Raw genomic sequence first — 21,917 nt, forward strand, 5'->3', positions numbered from 1 at the left:
AAGAGCTGACCAGACTTTTACATATATACTAGTCGATCTCCCTTGGCGATGCTGAAAAGTTTCATCTTGGGAGGCCAGAATTGAGTTTCTAAGCATCAGAATTCAGGAATGGCCCAAAACTAGTCTCAGATGAACATGTGGGGTTTGTTGCAACCAATATTACAGTGCAAACTCTATTCACTTTAGTGATTAAAGTCTTTCATGAATATTTGTTAGAAATAGGGTGGTGGAAACAGATTCAATAGTGACTTTCAAAAGGGAATTAGATAAATACTTGAAGGGAAAAAATTTACAGGATTATGGGGAAAGAGCAGGAGAATGGGACTAATTGGATAGATCTTCCAAAGAGTCGGCACAGGCATGATGGGCTGAATGGCCTCCTTCTGTGCTGTACCTACTATGATATGGTTTAATTTGATGTTTGGATGCCACAGCAGAAGAATCAAAGGACAAGTGACAGAAAATGAATTTATTTATGAAAAATGAGGTTGCACAAAAAGTAAGAGAAAATAAATAGAAAGGATTCAGCACAAAAAAGTGACTGTTTTACTTTAAAAATGAAAGTTTAGCGAATGTGGGTCTCACCATCACCAGAGAACAGAGTGTATATAAACTCTCCCAGTCAATTGATTCCAAACTGAGTTAAACCACAGATTAACTTAATGGTTACAGAATGCAGTTTTTCAATCTGGGGTGGAGGCCATGACCTTAAATGCCTCCTAGTAAATACATTCTGCACCATCAGAGCTCATTTCCTCTTTCAAAAGTTTCTAAATCCACCACTGCAAAAATGCACTTTTGTGTACTTTTATTTTTCTCGCCCCCAGTGATATAACTGATGGAATATTAGGTCTAACCGCAGCTTAAGTCATGACAACAACTTACATTTATATCGTGCCTTTAACGTAGTAATATTTCCCAAGGCACTTAACAGGAGTGTAATAAGACAAAAATTTACATCGATCCAAAGAAGGGGATATTAGGACAGATGACCACAAGCTTGGTGAAAGAGATAGGTTTTAAGGAGCGTCTTAAAGAAGAAGAGAGAGGTAGAGAGGTTTAGGGAGGGAATTCCAGAGCTCAGGGCCTAGATGGCTGAAGGCACGACTGCCAATGTGAGGTGAAGGAATTGGAGGATGCTTTAGGTTCCCAACCCTCCTGGAACGTCCCAGAATCAGGGATTCCTGTCCCGAGCACTGCTTCCAGCAGCTCAGGAGATCAGCGTTTTATATTTCCTGCCACAGTGCCCCTTCCGTGACACCACCGGGCAATATTACAGAAGTGGAAGTAGGCTCATTGAATTTAGGCTGACACGTTACTGTTGTAGTGAGAGAGTGCTGCACTGTTGGAGGTGCAGTCTTTCAGTGAGATAGGAAACAATTATTTTAATGCAAACTAGGGTTGCCGACTCTGGTTTCATCACATGATGTCCCACCTCCCTGCGCCCTGCCCCACGCTTCTGCCATTGGTCACCCAACACATCCATCCCACGCCAATTGCAAAGTGAACAGACCCTTCATGACTAAATTGGATGATTCTCGACTGTCAAAACAGCTTTTCTCCCTCAATTCCTCTATTTTTAGAACTAATAAATTAAAGTATTCAAAGCAAATGAAAAAAACCCACAATGTGTTAAATGCCCCTCTAATTTTTCTCAAAAGCAAAATACTGCGGATGCTGGAAATCCGAAATAAACACAGAAAATGCTGGTGAAGCTCAGCAAGTGAGGCAGCATCTGCTCGGGGCAGGAATCCCTGATTCTGGGACGTTCCAGGAGGGTTGGGAACCTAAAGCATCCTCCAATTCCTTCACCTCACATTGTGTGGAGATGCCGGTGATGGACTGGGGTTGACAATTGTAAACAATTTTACAACACCAAGTTATAGTCCAGCAATTTTATTTTAAATTTCACAAGCTTTCGGAGGCTACCTCCTTCCTCAGGTGAATGATGTGGAAATGAAATCCACTTCTGTGAGACCCGGCAGGTAACACCTGTCTGTCTGCACACTGATTGCCTTGGCAACGGGCAGTTGAAAAAACTGTCTGTTATCACCAAGCATTGTTCTGTGATTTATATATGCGACTTCATTTCGAGGATTTCATTTTCACATCGTTCACCTGAGGAAGGAGGAAGCCTCCGAAAGCTTGTGAATTTAAAATAAAATTGCTGGACTATAACTTGGTGTTGTAAAATTGTTTACAATTGTTCACCTCACATTGGCAGTCGTGCCTTCAGGTCAGTGACCTTTCACCAGGACTGGAAGATGTTAAATGTTCTGGAGATTAAATATTATAATATTGAATATAAAATATTTCTGTTTATATCATTATTTGAAATATTTCTTTTTTAAAACAAATTGATCAGAATTTCCGACTGGCTTCTCCTTGGACAGCTGCTGACGTCATGAGCAGCGCCGGGCTGGGGTCCTGTTTGCAGGTTTCTGGAAGGTTCTTCGGCTGATTCTCGATCCGCCGCCCGCTCGGCCCCCGGCCCCCGGCTCAATCCGTCTCCATCCGCCCGGCCCCCGGCTCAATCCGCCGCCATCCTCCCGCCCGGTCCCCGGCTCAATCCGCCGCCATCCTCCCGCCCGGCCCCCGGCTCAATCCGCCGCCATCCTCCCGCCCGGCCCCCGGCTCAATCCGGCTCCATCCGCCCGCCCGGCCCCCGGCTCCATCCAGCCTCAAAACCCCGGCGAGATGCCCGAAAAAAGCGCCAGCAAAGCCCCGAGCAACTGGGGGAAGGGCGTGTACCAGGACCGCGACAAACCGGCTCAGATTCGCTTCAGCAACATCTCCGCCGCCAAAGGTGAGGGGTTCGCGGCTCGAATACAGCGCGGGGGCCGGGGGCCGGGGGCCGCACACTGCCCTCCCGTGCGGCCATTCATCCATCAGGCGGAGCCTGGGACGCGGGCACATCCCTTCACCCCCCCCCCTTTTTTTCTCTCTTCCCCCCCCCTTTTTTTTCTCTCTTTCCCCCCCCCCTTTTTCTCTCTCTTCCCCCCCCCTTTTTTTTCTCTCTTTCCCCCCCCCTTTTTTTCTCTCTTCCCCCCCTTTTTTTTCTCTCTTTCCCCCCCCCCTTTTTTTCTCTCTTTCCCCCCCCCTTTTTTTCTCTCTTCCCCCCCCCCCTTTTTTTCTCTCTCCCCCCCCCCTTTTTTTCTCTCTCCCCCCCCCCCTTTTTTTCTCTCTCCCCCCCCTTTTTTTCTCTCTCCCCCCCCCTTTTTTTCTCTCTTCCCCCCCCCTTTTTTTCTCTCTTCCCCCCCCTTTTTTTCTCTCTCCCCCCCCCCTTTTTTTCTCTCTCCCCCCCCCCCCTTTTTTTCTCTCTTCCCCCCCCTTTTTTTCTCTCTTCCCCCCCCCCTTTTTTTCTCTCTTCCCCCCCCCCTTTTTTTCTCTCTTCCCCCCCCCCTTTTTTTCTCTCTTCCCCCCCCCCTTTTTTTCTCTCTTCCCCCCCCCCTTTTTTTCTCTTTCCCCCCCTTTTTTTCTCTTTCCCCCCCCTTTTTTTCTCTTTCCCCCCCCTTTTTTTCTCTTTCCCCCCCCTTTTTTTCTCTTTCCCCCCCCTTTTTTTCTCTTTCCCCCCCCTTTTTTTCTCTTTCCCCCCCCTTTTTTTCTCTTTCCCCCCCCTTTTTTTCTCTTTCCCCCCCCTTTTTTTCTCTTTCCCCCCCCTTTTTTTCTCTCTTTCCCCCCCCCCCCCCGGAGAGAGCAGGAATATGGTATTGAGATGGAGGATCAGCCATGGTCGTTGAATGGCGGAGCAGGCTCGAAGGGCCGAATGGCCTACTCCTATTTTCTATGTTCTTATCCTCCATTTCGACCCTCCAATCCCAGAGCTATCCACATACTCACCGACAGCATCTTCAACTGTTGTTGCTCGGCCAAGAGATTTGCCCCTCTCCCAGTGGTCTCCTCTTTCTGTAAGGACAGCTTCACTCTGTATTGTGGGCACTGCACTGGAAGCCAGAGGCTTCACAGTACGGATATCCCTTAACGCAAGCACAATTTTAATCTTAAAAAAATAGATAATCACAGCTATTTTTCTTCCTTTGTCCAGTCTCTTACGACCTACATCTGCGACTCTTACGATGCCCTCCACCACTTTAACAGTTTCCTGGCCCTAACCGTCTCCTTTTCACCATGGAAGTCCAGTCCCTCTGCACCTTCATCCCTCACCAGAACGGCCTGCGGGCCCTCCACCTCTTCCTTGAATGGAGGTCCAGCCAGTCCCCGTCCACCATCACCCTCCTCTGCCTGGCTGAACTTGTTCTTACGTTCAACAACATCTCCTTTGATTCCACTCACTTTCTCCAAATAAAAGGTGTTGCCACACTTCTATTTCCCACACTTCTACGCTCACCCCTTCCCTCCCTCCCAGAAACCGCGACAAGGGTCGCTTTGTCCTCACTTTTTTTATATTCGTTCATGGGATGTGGGCGAGCCCGGCATTTATTGCCCATCTCTAATTGCCCCTTGAGAAGGTGGTGGTGAGCCGCCTTCTTGATCCGCTGCAGTCCGTGTGGTGACGGTTCTCCCACAGTGCTGTTAGGAAGGGAGTTCCAGGATTTTGACCCAGCGACGATGAAGGAACGGCGATATATTTCCAAGTCGGGATGGTGTGTGACTTGGAGCCCACCAGCTCCACGTTCAACGTATCCCGTTCTCCGCCATTTCTGCCGCCTCCAGCACGATGCCACCACCAAACACACCTTCCCCTCCCTCCCCTTTCAGCATTCCGAAGGGACCGTTTCTTCCGAGACAATCTGGTCCACTCTTCCATCACCCCCAACATCCACTCCCCTTCTCATTCATGTGAGCACAGGAGATGCAACACCTGCCCTTTCACCTTCACTGCTCACGATGCGGTCCCCTCTACATTGTGGAGACTAAACGCAGTCTGGGTGATCACTTTGCTGAGCACCTCCGTTCTGTCCGCAAGCGTGACCCTGACCCGTGCGATTTTAATTCCCCTTCCCACTTTCATTCCGACATCTCTGTCCTCGGCCTCCTACACTGTTCCAATGAAGCTCAAGGAACAACACCTCATCTTTCAATTAGGCATTTTACAGCCTTCCGGCCTTAACACTGATTTCAACAACTTTAGATCATAACCACTGCTCCCTTTTTTTGGACAGCAGGTGCTGGTAATGGGTCTGTTGTTGCCATTTACAGCTCCTCTAGACCCATCTTTTGTTTCTTTACTTGTCCCATTACCACCCTCCTTGCCTTGCACCATCATCCCTTTTGTCAATTAATCACTCCTGCCCTCACCCCCCACCACAGACCTTCCCTTTTGTTCTTTCCTTCCCCGCCTCTTCCCTTTGCCTGGCTCTGTGCTTGCTTAAAAACTGTTAACTCTTTAACGACTTCCAGTTCTGACCAAAGATTATGGACCTGAAACGTTAACTCTGTTTCTTTCTCCACAGATGCTACCTGACTTGCTGAGCTTCTCCAGCATTTTCTATTTTTATTTCAGATTTCCAGCATCTGCAGTGTTTGCTATTGGGATAATCACAGCATTCATTTGAGAGACAGGTCACTGTTCCTCATGCACTGAACTTTGGAAGATTGATGACACTTAAACTTTTATTGTCTGAATATACCTTAGGAATCAGAATATCATTCCATTCCGTTACATGCCCAGTAAATGAATTTGGATATTGACTTTTTAATTGTGCTGTGGATTTTTATCCTGAGATTAGGAAGCAGATTCCATCTTACGAAAATGGGGTTTAATGATGCAAACAAGTCTAAGTGATTAAGTTTTAAGAAATTTCTGTTTTTCTTTTTTAGCTGTTGCAGATGCCATAAGGACAAGTCTTGGCCCAAAGGGCATGGATAAAATGGTATGGGCTTCTTGCATTTATAACTGGAATTTGTGCTTGTTTTTCTTTTTCTTGCCCTGCCCCATCCCAACATTAAGCTTCACAACAGCGTTTAATTGTACACATAGAGCACCTGCCTAGGCGGGCAACATGGTTTGTCTTTGCCTCTCTGCTTTTGCCTGTGGTCTTCCTTCTCCAAGCAAAAATTAGATTAGTGCTTAATCCTTGGCATAAACAAAACTGCTTCATAACTAATAGAACATAAGCTATTTCTGTGTGTAAAATAAGAACATAATAGGAGCAGGAGTAGGCCATCCGGCCCCTCGAGCCTGCTCTGCCATTCAGTAAGATCGTGGCTGATCTTCTACCTCCATTCCACTTTCCCGCCCGATACCCATATCCCTTGATTCCCTTAGTGTCCGAATATACTAAATGACTGAGCATCCACAGCCCTCTGAGTTACAGAATTCCAAAGATTCACAACCTTCTGGGTGAAGAAATTTTTCCTCATCTTGTTCCTAAATGGCTGACCCCTTATCTTGAGACTATGACTCCTTGTTCTAAATGACTAACGTTTTCCTACGTAAGTCATTGCTCGTCGAAGTATTCATTATCTGACATGCTGAGAGATGTTTATAAGTTGGACTATCAATGTATGTTTATTTCATACTCTTAACTAAATATCAATATGCACAGATTACAGCATGTTGGCATTTAGTCAATAATTAAGCTTTGTAATGCCCAGAAATATTAGAGGGAGTTTTCCCAGCAACATTTTTTTTAAAATCTGTTGACCTGCATCTTCTGTCTTATTCTAAGTAGTTTCAGGATGCTGGGGAGCTGTCCTGCAGCACAGTGATCCAGTGCTGAAGGTCAAAACACAAGTTTGAGAGAATCACTTCTATAAAGTGAATTCCTGGGATTAGTTTAATTGAAGAAGTTGCTGAACTGTGCCAGCATTCCTTCCTCAATCATCGTCTCCAGGAATAGATCATTCAGTCCTTATTGACTACTGGGTTTGCCTGCATAACAATGACTGCGCTTCAAAATTAATTGTCAAGTGTTTGGTAAGACATCCTGTGGAAATGATCAGGCAATATTTAAATGCAAATTCTCTCTCCCTCCCCTCATCCCACCATGGTCTGGGAAAAGTTTTTAAGATTATGTGCAAGATTTGACCTTAATATGTTGTACATTGTCATGTACTATGCCCTTTTAGTTTGCGTTTTGTTTGTTAACTTTTTTTTCCCCAGATCCAAGATGGAAAAGGTGATGTGACCATTACCAATGATGGAGCAACTATCTTGAAGCAAATGCAGGTTTTGCACCCAGCAGCAAAAATGGTAAATGTTATGAAGCTACTCTTTTATGATCATTATAGGTGGTACTAGTTTTTTTTTAATTGGTATATGGCTCTCCAGAGTGATTAATTGGAATGTATTTTTTAAAAATCAATGTTAGTATGCCTTCTCTTCACGTGATTCCGATGTTTTGTTAACAAATCAAAGTTATTCAGAGTCTGGTATGATATATAAGCTGCCTATAGTTCTCATATATATAGTTTTGCTCTTAAACATTAATGTCACACTTTCAATAAACAGTTGCCAATGACAAACTTGCATCACACTCTTATACTTTTGTAATCTATAAACTGTCTTCTTTAAATAACTAAGCTGGTAGAGTTGTCCAAGGCCCAGGATATCGAAGCTGGTGATGGGACCACTTCTGTTGTGGTAATTGCAGGAGCTTTGCTCGACTACTGTGCTAAACTGCTTCAAAAAGGTATGTGTTACAATTAATGTGAATATATACTTATATGTTGGGATGAAGTAATTTCATCAGATTTAATGCATTGATTTTTTTAAAAGTTTGAGACTTGGTTTCTCTAAGATACGCTCATGGTTATCCCTTTCATTTCTTGTTTAGGACTGTTTACCAAGACCTGGTTTTATAGCCATATCTTTTCTCAGCCCTTGCCTCTAGTTCATCCTTACTCCAGAGGGATTTCGGCCAAAGTTTCACTCTTCCTCTTTTGGACCCACTAATGCTTCTCTGACTACTGCCGTTGGCATTTTATGCAGTCTGCCCCCTCCCGTCTGTTGCATGAATGCTGTCAACCTCACTCCAACAGCACTGGCTCAGTCTTTGCCCTGGCTGTACTGGTCCACAGTTTTACATCTTCCTTCATCTCATCTGATGTTTTAACAAGAAAGGAATATTGCAAAGACCAGAAGCTCAAGCAACTCCTGGATGCTATCCAGTCACCTGATGCCTCTTCTCCCTTTGCTTTCTTCTGACTGAAACTCCTAACCTCACTTCTTGCCAGATTTTCAACATCCCCTCTGACCATCTCCTGTCCTAGAATGATCTGCCCTCAGCCAAGGTCTCCTTAGCCCCACCTCTGTGTTCCAAACTTGATACTAAACTCTTATTCCACTGCCTCCGTACCTTTTTGGTCACCTCACCACCACCCCCCCCACCCCTGCCCCTTCCAGTGAATGTAACCTATTCTTCTATCTCCAGTTGTTCCCATCTTCCTGGTTCCTTGCCCCCTTGATCTTTTCATCAAAAACTGCCACCTGTGACGTTGGCCATCTCAGTTTCTCCACTTCTCTCTTCCACTCTAATCTATCTCTTGGAACTTTTGGCTCTCTGTTCTAACCCTGACGTCAGCATCATCAAACCTTATGACATAGGGAGTGTTGTTGTATGATGGAAGGACTTCTACCTGGCTGAGGCTGAATGGCAACTATCTGATCACAACTCCTATTTCATTCTGGGCCACGACTGAACACCAAGCCAACACTTCCCAAACTGTTGCTTATCTTTGTTCTGGAGATCTATCTCATTCCCCCCTCCCCAAACAACACCACCGTCTCTTGCCTAGTTCCCAAACCTAGCACAGGCTGTTTCTACCTTCTCTCAGATACTCAAACAAGACTCTTGCACCAGTTTTTCCCATTTTCTGGTTTCTGTCTGCGTGGGCCTCTTTTAGTGCCTTTCCATCCCGTCACTGATCCTTTATATTATCTAACAGAGTTCTATTCAGCAGCATGTGGGTCATTCAACCAGTTATTTACCTCTGTGATTGGAGTATCTGCCTTTTTTCCACTCTTTTTCCTTCATTGTATAAAATGCTTGCCTGTCTTTTAGTTTACAGTTCTGATCAAGGGGCGACACTTGAAAATTAACTTGTCTTATCTCCTGATAAATGCTGACTAACCTGTTTATTGCCAGCATTTTCTCTGTGTGTTGAACCTTGTTGATGTTGTTTATTGGCATAATTTTTTTAAAACACAAATAACTACAGCTTCTACAAGTAAAAAGTCACTGTGATATCCTGGTAAACATATGTTTAAATGTTGATAGGCAAGTAGTTCTAATCCATTTTCATTTTTACAAAAATAATTGATCAATTATTTTGTGTTAAAGGAATCCATCCTACAATTATATCTGAGTCTTTCCAAAAGGCCCTAGAGAAGGGAGCTGAGGTTTTGAATGGCATGGCACAACCTGTGGCACTAAGTGACCGAGAATCCCTCCTGAACAGTGCTACCACTGCTCTCAACTCCAAAGTAAGGATGGTTTCAATTGTGTGGACATACTGTTTATTTCTACATCATTAACAGGGGCTTTGTTACATATTATTTAATACATTAAAAATAATGTATACAACGGGTATCTCTCAATTTCTGTAACATGCTTTGTGTCACACTAAATCATAGACAAATATATTTAATTATAAATGTATATTCATTTTCAAAAAAAATCTGAGCTTCTTGGAGGCAATTGGGTGCTCTACAAATTTATTGCACATCAAGCAAATTTCTCTCAGCTGTTTGGGTGATGTGCAAATTTATTAATTGGAATTCACTCATATTAATTTGTTATAGTTGAAGTTTGCCAAGCTAACCAATCATACCACTCCAGAAATAAATGAGCACAACAGTGGGACGTTGTCGAGCCAATAGCCTTTGCTGTGTGCACTGTACTCAGTCGCTTCTTAATGTCTCATGGAGTGAACTGAATTGGCTGGAGATTGGCATCGATGATGGTGGGGACCTTATGAGGAGGGGGGGGAATAGGATTGTTCACTTGACACTTTTGGCTGAAGATGCTCGCGAACGCTTGAACCTGTCTTGCACTCACGTACTGGGTTCCGCTGTGGTTGAGGATGGGGACAGACAGATGTGCCTGTGCCGCATAAATTGATGAGCACTCGGTCAAGCAGGTTACTTCCTTATGTTGGTTCCCTCAGATCCTGGCGCAGGCCAAGTCTGGCAGATACATCCTTTCGTGGTCGGCCAGTGGTGGTACTACAGAGCCACTTGGTGGAATCTGAAGTCCCCCATTCAAAGAGTACATTCTGTGCCCCGGCTTGTCTCCAAGTGATGCTCAACATCACGGAAAGACGGGACCTGTACAAGCTGGACGGGTTGCACCCAAGCAGAGCTGGGACCAATATCCTTGCAGAGGCATTTGCTAGTTCTGTTGGGGAGGGTTTAAACTAGTACGGAGGGGGATGGGAACCAAAGGGCTGGTACAGATACTAGAACGACACCTGGACTTCAAGGGTTAAGTTACGAGGAGAGATTACACAAATTGGGGTTGTATTCTCTAGAGTTTCGAAGGTTAAGGGGTGATCTGATCGAAGTTTATAAGATATTAAGAGGAACGGATAGGGTGGATAGAGAGAAACTATTTCCGCTGGTTGGGGATTTTAGGAGTAGGGGGCACAGTCTAAAAATTAGAGCCAGACCTTTCAGGAGCGAGATTAGAAAACATTTCTACACACAAAGGGTGGTAGAAGTTTGGAACTCTCTTCCGCAAACGGCAATTGATACTAGCTCAATTGCTAAATTTAAATCTGAGATAGATCGCTTTTTGGCAACCAAAGGTATTAAGGGATATGGGCCTACGGCAGGTATATGGAGTTAGATCACAGATCAGCCATGATCTTATCAAATGGCGGAGCAGGCACGAGGGGCTGAATGGCCTACTCCTGTTCTTATGTTCCTAAATTCAGACCAGGAAACGGGAAGTAGAAAAGCAGTTAGTGATGTAGTTAGCGACTCAGAAAGGCAAAAGAAGCAAAGGTTCAGCGCAGGAATTTGACGGGGTTAAAGGGTATATACTTCAATGCAAGGAGTATTACAAACAAAGCAGATGAGCTAAGAGCACAGATAGACACATGGCAGCATGATATTATTGCTATAACGGAAACCTGGCTTAAAGAGGGGGATAATTGGCAGCTCAGTATTCCTGGATTAGAGTTTTCAGGCAGGATGGATTGGGTGATTTAAAAAAGGAGGGTTAGGGTTAACTATTGGTTAAAGAATCAATTACAGTTGTGAGAAGGGATGATATGCTAAATGGATCATCAATCAAGGCCATATGGGTTGAGCTAAGAAATAAAAAAAAAAGGGCAGTCACACTGCTAGGAGTGTACTATAGACCCCCGAATAGCGAAAGGGAGATAGAAGAACAAATATGTAGGCAAATTTCTGAGGGCAATAGGGGACTTCAACTACCCTAACATCAACTGGGATTCAAACAGTGTGAGGGGCACAGAATTCTTGATCGGTGTCCAGGAGAACTTTTTTAGCCAGTACGTGACAAGCCCAACAAGTGGGGATGCAATTCTAGATTTAGTCCTGGGAAATGAAGATGGGCAAGTGGGTGACCATCTTGGGGATAGTGACCACAATTCAGTTAGTTTTAGCATTATTATGGAAAAGGACAGAGTTAACTCAGGAGTAAATGTTTTAAATTGGGGGAAGGCAAATTTTACAGAACTAAAAGGTGATTTGGCAGAAGTGGACTGGACATAACTACTTGAGGAGAAATCAGTAGCAAGCCAGTGGGAGGCACTAAAAAGTGAAATTCTACGGGTACAATGCAGACACGTCCCCTCAAAGAAAAAGGGTGGCACTGCCAAATTTAGAACCCCCTGGTTGTCGAAGTATATGGGGCAAGATAAAGCAGAAAAAGAAAGCTTATGACTGTCACAGAAAACTAAATACTGCAGAAAGCCGAGAGGAGTATAGAAAGTACAGGGATGATGTAGAAAAGGAAATAAGGAAAGCAAAGAGAGGGCATGAAAAAATATTAGCTAGTAAGATTAAAGAAAATCCAAAGATGTTTTATCAATACATTAGGATCAAGAAGATAGCTAAGGAAAAGATGGGACCTATCAGGGATGATAAGGGTAACTTGTGTGTAGAAGAGGAGGATGTGGGTAGGGTTTTAAATGAATATTTTGTTTCCGTATTCACAAAGGAAAGGGATGATCCGGACGAAGTAGTTAAAGAGGAGAGGTGTGAAATATTGGATAAGGTAAACATAACGAGAGAGGAAGTACTAGAGGGACTGGAATCCTTGACAGTTGATAAGTCACCAGGGCCGGATGGATTGTTTCCTAGGCTATTGAAGGAAGCCAGGGAGGAAATAGCGGATGCTCTGAGGATCATTTTGCAGTCCTCACGAGATACAGGGGAGGTACCGGAGGACTGGAAGACTGCAAACGTAGTACCATTGTTTAAAAAGGGTACGAGGGAAAGGCCGAACAATTATAGGCCGGTCAGTCTTACCTCGGTGGTGGGCAAACTATTAGAATCAATACTGAGAGATAGGATAAACTGTCACTTGGAACGGCATGGTTTAATCAGGGATAGTCAGCATGGATTTGTTCAGGGAAGGTCATGCCTTACAAATCTGATTGAATTCTTTGAGGAAGTGACAAGGAGGATTAATGAGGGTAGTGCAGTGGATGTTGTCTACATGGATTTTAGTAAGGCATTTGACAAGGCCCCACATGGCAGACTGGTCAGAAAGGTAAAAGCCCATGGGATACAGGGAAATGTGGCGAATTGGATCCAAAATTGTCTCAGTAACAGGAAACAAAGGGTAAAAGTCGATGGATGTCTTTGCGAATGGAAATGCGTTTCCATTGGTGTGCCACGGGCTGAGTGTTGGGTCCCTTGCTGTTTGTGGTATATATTAATGACTTGAATGTAGGGGGCATGATTGGCAAATTTGCAGACGACACAAAAATTGGCCGTGTAGTTGATAGTGAAGAGGATAGCTGCAGACTCCAAGAAAATATCAATGGATTGGAGAAGTGGGCGGAAAAGTGGCAAATGGAGTTCAACCCTGAGAAGTGTGAGGTAATGCACTTAGGGAGGGCAAACAGTAAAAGGGAATACGCAGTAAACGAGAATATACTGAGAGGGGTAGAGGAAGTGAGAGACCTTGGAGTGTATGTGCACAGGTCCCTGAAGGTGGCAGTACAGGTAGATAAGGTTGTGAAGAAGGCATACGGAATGCTCTCCGTTATTAGCCGAGGTATAGAATACAAAAGCAGGGATGTAATGATGGAACTGTATAAAACACTGGTAAGGCCACAGCTGGAGTATTGTGTGCAGTTCTGTTCACCACATTACAGGAAGGATGTAATTGCTCTGGAGAGAGTGCAGAGAAGATTTACAAGAATGTTGCCAGGTCTTGAAAATTGCAGCTACGAGGAGAGATTGGATAGGCTGGGGTTGTTTTCCTTGGAGCAGAGGAGGCTGAGGGGAGACTTGATCGAGGTGTACGAAATTGAGGGGCCCAGATAGAGTAGACAGGAAGTACCTGTTTCCCCTAGCGGAGAGTTCAAGAACTAGAGGACATAGATTTAATCTGATTGGCGGAAGGATTAGAGGGGACATGAAGGAAAAACTTTTTTACCCAGAGGGTGGTGGGTGTATGGAATTCACTGCCAAATTGGTGGTAGAGGCCGGGACCTTCAACTCCTTTAAAAACGTACCTGGACCTGCACCTAAAGTGCTGTAAGCTGCAGGGCTACAGACTGGGTGCTGGAAGGTGGGATGAGAATGGGCACCTGGTTGTTCTTTGAGCTGGCGCGGACACGATGGGCCGAATGGCCCCCTTCTGTGCTGTATCTTTTCTACGGCTCTAACATGGAGAATTGCTGACCTGGCACTTGCGGGGCGGGGGGTTGTTGGTTAGTGGTGATCAGGCGGTTTTCTTGGGCTTTGACCTGACGCCGTGATTCTACGTGGAGTTCGGAGTCAATGTTGAGGACTTCCATTGTAGGTCCCACCCGATTGTATACCAATGTGCCCCATCTCTAGTGGGCCTAACCTGCTGGTGGGACAGAATACAGCCAAGGTTGGTTGGAATGTTGGCTGATAGATATGATTCTTTAGTACGGCTATGTCAGGCTATTATTTGACCAGTCTGTGGGACACTTTTTTAAAAAAAAATATGAGCGCCAATGCTCAGATGTTAGTGAAGAGGATTTTGCAGGATTGATTTGGGCTGAGAATGCCCAAGTCTTTCCCTGATATAATGTTGCCAATAGGTCTGTCTGAAATTTTAGAATTGTTCCAATCTGACAGTAAGGGTGGGGAGACAGGAGAGGCAGATAATGCTTGAGAGATGGAGTTGGACAAGAAAGATAGAGAGGGGAAGTCAAAAATTGTTATGTAATATGCCTATTACTAAAATGGCAGCTATATAGTTGGGATTCCCAGATGCGTGAAGGTACTGATTGAAGAGGTTGAAGTTAATGAAGTGTTAATGCCTGCTTTTAGCGCTGTGATAAGTATTTTCTGGTCAAAAGATAGCACTATTATGACAATACACTCAACTAAAATAAAAGTGAAGTTTTTATTTTGTAGGTTGTTTCTCAGTATGCCAGTCGTCTTGCTCCAATGAGTGTTGATGCAGTAATGAATGTAATTGATCCTGCAACTGCCACGAGTGTGGATCTCCGAGATATCAAAATTGTCAATAAACTGGGGTAAGAACAAGTATCATTGAATGTGTTAGTAATTCATATCTCAAATTTCGAAGCATGAAAATGATCTTGCAGAACTTAAGTTACGTTTTAAACTGGCCCAGAATTCGCTGTTAAAATAACAGAGTTTAATGGCGCTCGTTGTTGTTAATGTGCAAGTCATCCACCAACTTGTGGTGAGGAAGAGAAACCCGTAAATTGCAAATCGCCACAGGTTGCTGGATGATTTTTGCTACTCCACAATTAGCCTGGTGAAAATGGCAGCTCCCCATGAGTTTCATGAAGTTGCTGGATTTACACATAAATTGCTCATTAAACTTGCTGCAGAAAGTTAGGGCTGGTAATTAACAGAATAAGAACCTTTTTAATTAGATTTATTTTCCTTTGTCTCTTTTTTTTCTCTCTCTCAATCCAATCTTTCCCTCATTATTTCTCTTTCTGTACCTTACTTGACTAATTCCACCCTCCTTCTGAGCTGTTCCTCTTTCTCAATCCGTAAATCTCATTGGTTAAGGAGATAGACTGTTGGCCCCGTCGTTCAGAGGTCCCAGGTGCCCTCTTGCCCTTGGAACTCGCACTTCCAGCAACTTAATAGGCCAAAATTGTTCGCACTGAAGGGGAAAAGTGTAATTAACAGGGCATGCTGCGAAATGTCCCAATCCAATAAAATCTGGGCCATAGATTTGATTCTAGTGCAGTCAAAACAGCTGTTGACACCAAATTAACAATGAACTTTTGCCTGAATTCCTTTTGACTCGACATAAGTTTTCTCATAAATATTCAATATTTGGGAAGTGCAGGGTTGTTTTTACACTGCCATGTGTTTGGAGAACAAGATGGGGCGTTCAGTTCTAGATCATTATTTAATTTAACAGCTTCATTAGTTGGTGTGATTTTTGGTTGTTTTATGTCCAATTTGTTTTGAGAATTGATATTTTAAGTGCTGGAGCTATCAGGCTGCCAGTAAAATGTGCTTTTAAAAAAGACTGAACAGCTCCACTAACAGAGTCAGTAGCTGGGGGTACACATGATGATCCGGATTCTTTCCCCTCAGTCTGGTTCAGTAAAAACTGAAGTCGAATACATTTTAAAGTTCATCACAACTTTAATAGCAGGGTTCTTAGTCTGCAGCATTGATTTGGACTCCTGATAGAGTCCCTCTATGCTGGCAGAGCAAGAACAAAAACATACAGAGATCCACACGTTTTTATACAAATCAATAGGGTTGGAACATACTTAACGAGGGTCAACACCAATCATAAGCCGGGCACAGGTTGCCATGTGAGGTTACATTATTTCCGGCCAATCATAAATCGTCCATGTGCTGATCATGTTGCTGTTAGACATCAAAGGGGATACTTCCTCACCTTCCAACTTGGAATGTTCTTTTCTGTTCCTTATCTCCCAACCTGGAATGTCTTTCAACTTTGGCTAAGCTCGTTGCCTATATTGATCTGCCATAAACATGGAGACATTCAGACCAGTCCTTGAATCACATCAAAGACTCTACATTGCTAAGACCATGCAAACCTGCTGACTACGCAAACATATGGCCCAGCAGGAGGCCAGGCCACCTGTACCAATCTCAGTTACTAACTAATTAACCCTTTCTAACCATTTTGCATTCTGCTTCTTTGCCACGTAGACATTTTAATATTTTACTGAAAACTGACCACGTAGGGATTCTCATACAGATTGGTAACTGGGTCAGTAGCTGGGGGTATACAGACTTGGTCCCAGGCCTAATCCTCAGTCTCTGAATTATCTGATTGAGATAGGGATGTTTCCATCGTCCCTGGGAGCCCTGTGTTGGAAAGGTTCTTGCTGTTCCCCATCCAGTGACCTTCAAGTCTATGAGGGGACACTACTAGAATTGAACCAGCAAAAACTGCACAGCCGACTAGCACAGATTCTCTTAGTGAGTTGAGCTCGCTGTCCAATCAACAACAGTGCCCTGGAGTACTGTCGACCAGCCTGGCTCAGCTATTGGATTATTGAGTCTGTCACAGCTTGTTTACTCGCTTTAGAGCTTTCATCATCAGATGTGTCACATGGGACCCTCCTCTAACCCAAAGATAGTCTCTTTCCCTCAAGCTATCGTCAGTAGTTGGATATTAAAACTCTGGCAAGCATGTGTTTGAGCCCTCACTAGGCAGATGGCAGGTATCAGGAAGTCTTCACAAGTGGCATTTGTGCTTTTTTAAAAATAATCTTTGGATGCCTTTTTATAATGAAATAAATGTTTACAATAAGTAATCAAAATCTGCCTTGCAGAGGAACTATTGACGATTGTGAATTGGTGAATGGACTGGTTCTGACTCAGAGAGTGGTCAACACAGGTGTAACTCGAGTGGAAAAAGCTAAGATTGGGCTCATCCAGTTCTGCTTGTCTGCTCCAAAGACTGATGTAAGTACATTTTTTTATAGTAAGGATTAAACCATGATCAGCCTTCAGTTTTTTAACAACACAATTACCATGAAAATTTGACATTGCTGAGAACATTCTTAAAGTTTGAAAAGCAGAATGCAGTTGTGAAAATGCCAAGTCTCTTAACCACATGCTGCTTTTTATAAAACTGTCCTTGGCAGCTGAGTTTTTTAATGCTTGTTTAAATGTGTAGGCCTATTGTGAATGTTTATCTCAAACAGAATATGTAATCTGAAAAAGACAGAAGTGGTTTTATGAGAGGTGATATTGGAATGGATTTTTATTTAGGTTGGTATGTACCAAAAAATGGCACAGGTCAACCTGTAGTTTCTGGCACAGGACTGTTAGCTAATTAAAGTAATCTGTTTTGTAGCTTGTTTTTTTCATCAGTTCTGTCTTGCTTTCACACATTATAGCATTCAACCCATTGCTATCATTTCCGATGTATAATTTAAGATGCATCAAAATACTGGAGTATGATTGTTCTCGTACAGGATGAATTTTTTAAAATCAAAATGCGCATGTGAGTGCAGTAATCCTGCCACTTTCATGTCAATAGAAAGTGGCTCCAACAATGCATCGACACATCCCCTACCCCCACCCTTGGCTCTCCCAAAGAAAAGTGTTATGATTCAGGCCACTTCCAATTGCACTTCACTCAAGCTCAATACAGAAATCTGCATCTACAGTCAAGTTGTCAATTCCTATGAACTAAAATGCTCCTGTAATGCATTCATCGGAGATCACTAAAATATTTTTATCCTGTGCCTCTTCTACTGGTTGAGGCCAATGTACCACTCAGCTGCTGCCCTGTCTTTGATCAGGACAGTGACATTCAGGACAGTGACATTCAGGACAGGCTGGTGATTTTGTTAAAATTTCTTCTCTCTGCTACATTTCTCGTCATTGTAGCTAAAAGATTCTTCATTTTTTATTTTAATCTCTAGATGGAAAATCAGATTGTGGTTTCTGACTATGCTCAGATGGACCGTGTGTTGCGTGAAGAGAGAGCCTACATTTTGAACTTGGTGAAACAGATTAAAAAAGCTGGATGCAACGTTCTGTTAATCCAAAAATCGATTCTGAGGTAATTTTTGAGTTAGACACGTCCCTTTGCTGATTTAAAAAAACATTTACCTGAGGAAGGAGGAAGCCTCCGAAAGCTTGTGAATTTAAAATAAAATTGCTGGACTATAACTTGGTGTTGTAAAATTGTTTACAATTAAAAAAAACAAGTGAAGGGTAGTCTCATGATGTCATGTGCTGGTGCAGCAAGGTACTATGCTATGTACTGGTAGAGCATGTACTCATGCTGTTCCCTATCTATGTGGGTGACTGTTTTTGGCAAGGTTGTTGAAGATGTCCTGTAGAGGATAGGGCCCATAGAGGGTAAAACATGAGGATTACTCTAATATTAGTGGGCAGTTTTCTCCATCATGTTAGTAACTTGATTTCATGGATTGTGAACATAAAACATAACTTTTAATTTTAATTTAACTGGGAAGGTATAGGAAACATTGTGTGATGTGTTACAGATTTGCAGAGCTGGCCATACTTTTATTTCATATAAAGTGAAATAGAATGGAAGGTTATTCTAATCTCACAGACATCATTTATGGGGGACTTGGGAATGTGCGAATAGAATAAAATACAACTTGACATATATTTGAAATTGGACCTGGAAAGTTATTTTTCAAACTGAAGATTAATTGGAGACTGTGTGATGCAGTTAGTTAACACCCTGACTTATCACTCTTTGGTCTGAGACCTGTACCATAGACCAGCATGAAAGATCCATTTCTTCCATTTGTAAACGCCCTCTGCAAAATAAGTTTGGCCCGTTTCAACCTCGTTGGTGCAAGTGCAAACTATCCGTAAATTAACAATATTACTGAAAGACCATAAGGGTTGCTGATGTAGAAGATGCATGCTGGAAGTAGCCTTTTTTAAAGTTGTGAATTAATGCATGTTATTACATGAAACTTTATTCTACATCTGGTCCATGCCGTACCTTACCTGGGAGTGCTTGGTGTCAAAAACATCAGTGTTCCATTTCTGAGCAATGACATCTTTCAAAACCTTGAATGCAAAAAATGTTGGACTAGTTGTCATGTGACATTTTCTGCATCATTCCTATACCTCTGTAACCATGTACTGAAATAGCTTTGAAATGTTCCATTTCTTCTGTCTTGGTCATCCTAGTCAGCAGTAACACCATTAATGCTTGTTATAGGGATGCACTTAGTGACCTGGCCCTGCACTTCCTCAATAAGATGAAGATTATGGTGATCAAAGATATTGAGAGAGAAGATATTGAGTTCATCTGTAAGGTACGAGAGGCTTTTGAGACAGTTGTCCGACTAAAGTCTTGTAGATTTAATTGCAAAATTAACATACTGTCAATTTAGAATTTCTGTTCTTTTTAAGTCATTAATTAAAAGCCATTAAATATTCATTCTTTTTCTTTGTAGACTCTTGGCACAAAACCAGTTGCCCATGTTGACCAGTTCATGCCGGACATGTTGGGCACTGCAGAGCTGGCAGAAGAAATCCGTTTGAATGGTTCTGGCAGACTGATCAAGGTAATGATGAACAACACATTTGGAAGCTAGCAGCAGGTTTTTTTTTTAACGTGCTTCCATTTTATTTAAGCTGCATTGAAGCTTCAATATTGGATGTAATTGTAGTTGCCTTAAATATACTAAAATGATGAGCACTTTCTATTGTAGATTACTGGCTGTGCAAACCCAGGAAAAACAGTATCTATTGTGGTCCGTGGGTCCAATAAATTGGTAATGGAAGAGGCTGAACGTTCCATTCACGATGCTCTCTGTGTCATTCGCTGCTTGGTAAAGAAAAGGTAATTTTCTCATCTTGCTCTCTTCTAATGAACATTAATTGGGATTTTTTTTAATATTAGTCAGTTGGTACATTAAACCCATTTCAACAAAGGGAGTAATTCCATTGTATAGTCAGTAATCGGGCAAGCGTTGAGTTTAAATATCTATGGTTGGCATTCAAAAGCATGCCATCTGAATGGGAGTTAACCATTTGACCAAGAATGGGAGTTATTTGGCCACCGAGTTGCATTTTTTTTTCAATTCTTCAATCATGTCTGAACTTCTCTAGATTGATGCGAGTGCTGTGTTTTTAAATTGCATTTCAGAAATTTAACATGTGGTTTATGACTTCTCCTTGTGTCACAGAAAACAGCTGCTCTGGCTGCTTGATTTTCTTTTGTCTGGGCAATGGACTATTACACAAGCCTGATAATCAAGAATACAGAGTGCATCCACTTTAACTTTTCTGCAATTTGCATGTTGGTAGGAGATCACACCATGAAAAACTCATGATAATTCTGAATTGATGTATGAATTGAGAAAAAGCTGTCTGGGCCATTGGATCCCATTATTTCAGGCACTTCATGTTAAAATTTACACCATCATGGACCCTACCCTGCATAATTAAAGGAGGATAATGTAGCGGGACCATACCCAGAATAAAGCATCCCACTTGTCCTGGTGAACCAATGTTGGAATTACCACTGTACAAAAAAATTATTGCACAATTCAGTAAATTAATCTCTTTTAACAGGGCTTTGATTGCTGGAGGTGGAGCTCCTGAGATTGAGCTAGCACTACGTTTGACTGATTACTCCCGTACTCTCAGTGGCATGGAGGCATACTGTGTACGCGCATATGCTGATGCCCTAGAAGTTATCCCGTCTACTTTGGCTGAAAATGCAGGTCTTAATCCCATTTCCACTGTGACCGAGCTGAGAAATAGACATGCACAGGGAGAAAAGACTGCAGGAATTAATGTCAGAAAGGTGAGATTTTCATTCCACGTTTGTTCTGTCAGTATTTGTTACTTGTACCTACTGAAGAAAAATGTTTGTAGGCAGAATCTATGAATTGTTTTTCATTTGGCAATTTGTTTTCCAGGGTGGTATATCGAACATTCTGGAGGAACTGGTTGTGCAGCCTCTGCTGGTCTCCATCAGTGCCCTGACACTAGCTACAGAAACAGTTCGTAGTATCCTGAAGATTGATGATGTGGTAATTTTTTTATTACTGTATTTGGTGGGGGGGGGTTGTGCACTGTTATAGTGCTCCAAAAGCTTAATTTTCTAAGTAGAGATAAGATAAGCAGAAAAATGTTCTGATATCAATGATGTAGAAGTACAAGAATTGTTTTGGACATTCTCATTAGGCACACTTAAACCAGTAATTAATGTTGCTCAAGATTCGATGTTTGTGTTGAGTTTTCAGACCTAAATAGTTTTAGCAAATTGTTTTTCATGTGTAAATTCTATTCCTGGCTTTGAATGCAACAAATATTTAATATATTTGGGTTATTTTTTTTTCTTGTTCCAGGTTAATGCACGATAAGTTCAGTAATGTGTTCAACAGAAGTGAGATGTCTGATTCCACATGCACTCGTCTGCTATGTCAACTCGTGATAGAACATGGCCTTTCTGATGTTCCATAAATCAGTCATTGTGCAGGATCTTTGTGTTATCTAACTGTAGTAATGCTATAACTTAATAAAATGTTGCAGTTTGAAATTTATCTTTGTTTGATTCACATTTTCCTTTGAGTGTTTATGTTCTCCTAATATAGATACCAGTAGTTATTTTTTGTTTTTAAGACCGTATTAACCATGTAGCTTTATGTGTACTATCTTTTTTAACTGCTGTATTTCAAAAAGCAGTTTGAAGGAACCAGTAGCAGTGCTGCAGCTGAAGTCCTGACAGTCTCCACTAAATATTGACGTTTGCTTGACATTGAAATGTATGCACACGGACAGGTTATTTTCTTTGTGAATACGCTGAGAATAATGAATTGCTTACTTACATATATTTTGCAGTTAA

At 42.5% G+C, this 21,917-nt stretch overlaps 1 protein-coding gene across 1 annotated transcript; it reads left to right on the forward strand.

The window, feature by feature from the left end:
* Window positions 1-2,417: 2,417 nt before the first annotated feature.
* cct4 (chaperonin containing TCP1, subunit 4 (delta)) lies at window positions 2,418-21,615 on the forward strand. The gene is made up of 14 exons (XM_067989539.1): window positions 2,418-2,806; window positions 5,782-5,834; window positions 7,067-7,156; window positions 7,487-7,595; window positions 9,246-9,388; window positions 14,498-14,619; window positions 16,891-17,023; window positions 17,992-18,131; window positions 19,278-19,374; window positions 19,516-19,626; window positions 19,774-19,904; window positions 20,639-20,873; window positions 20,989-21,102; window positions 21,421-21,615. Exons 1-14 carry the CDS (start codon window positions 2,698-2,700, stop codon window positions 21,433-21,435), a joined length of 1,602 nt encoding a protein of 533 aa, XP_067845640.1. The 5' UTR covers window positions 2,418-2,697; the 3' UTR covers window positions 21,436-21,615.
* Window positions 21,616-21,917: the final 302 nt, after the last annotated feature.

This window comes from Heptranchias perlo, chromosome 8, assembly GCF_035084215.1.
Source record: "Heptranchias perlo isolate sHepPer1 chromosome 8, sHepPer1.hap1, whole genome shotgun sequence".
Taxonomy (NCBI): Eukaryota; Metazoa; Chordata; class Chondrichthyes; order Hexanchiformes; family Hexanchidae; genus Heptranchias; species Heptranchias perlo.

What these genes read in the sequence shown, in the direction of transcription:
- cct4 (XM_067989539.1), top strand. Translation starts at nt 2,698, where the DNA reads ATGCCCGAAAAAAGCGCCAGCAAAGCCCCGAGCAACTGGGGGAAGGGC. An exon ending in TGCACCCAGCAGCAAAAATG is followed by an intron (nt 7,157 to 7,486) that starts GTAAATGTTATG and finishes TAAATAACTAAG; the next exon opens with CTGGTAGAGTTGTCCAAGGC. An exon ending in TGCTAAACTGCTTCAAAAAG is followed by an intron (nt 7,596 to 9,245) that starts GTATGTGTTACA and finishes TTTGTGTTAAAG; the next exon opens with GAATCCATCCTACAATTATA.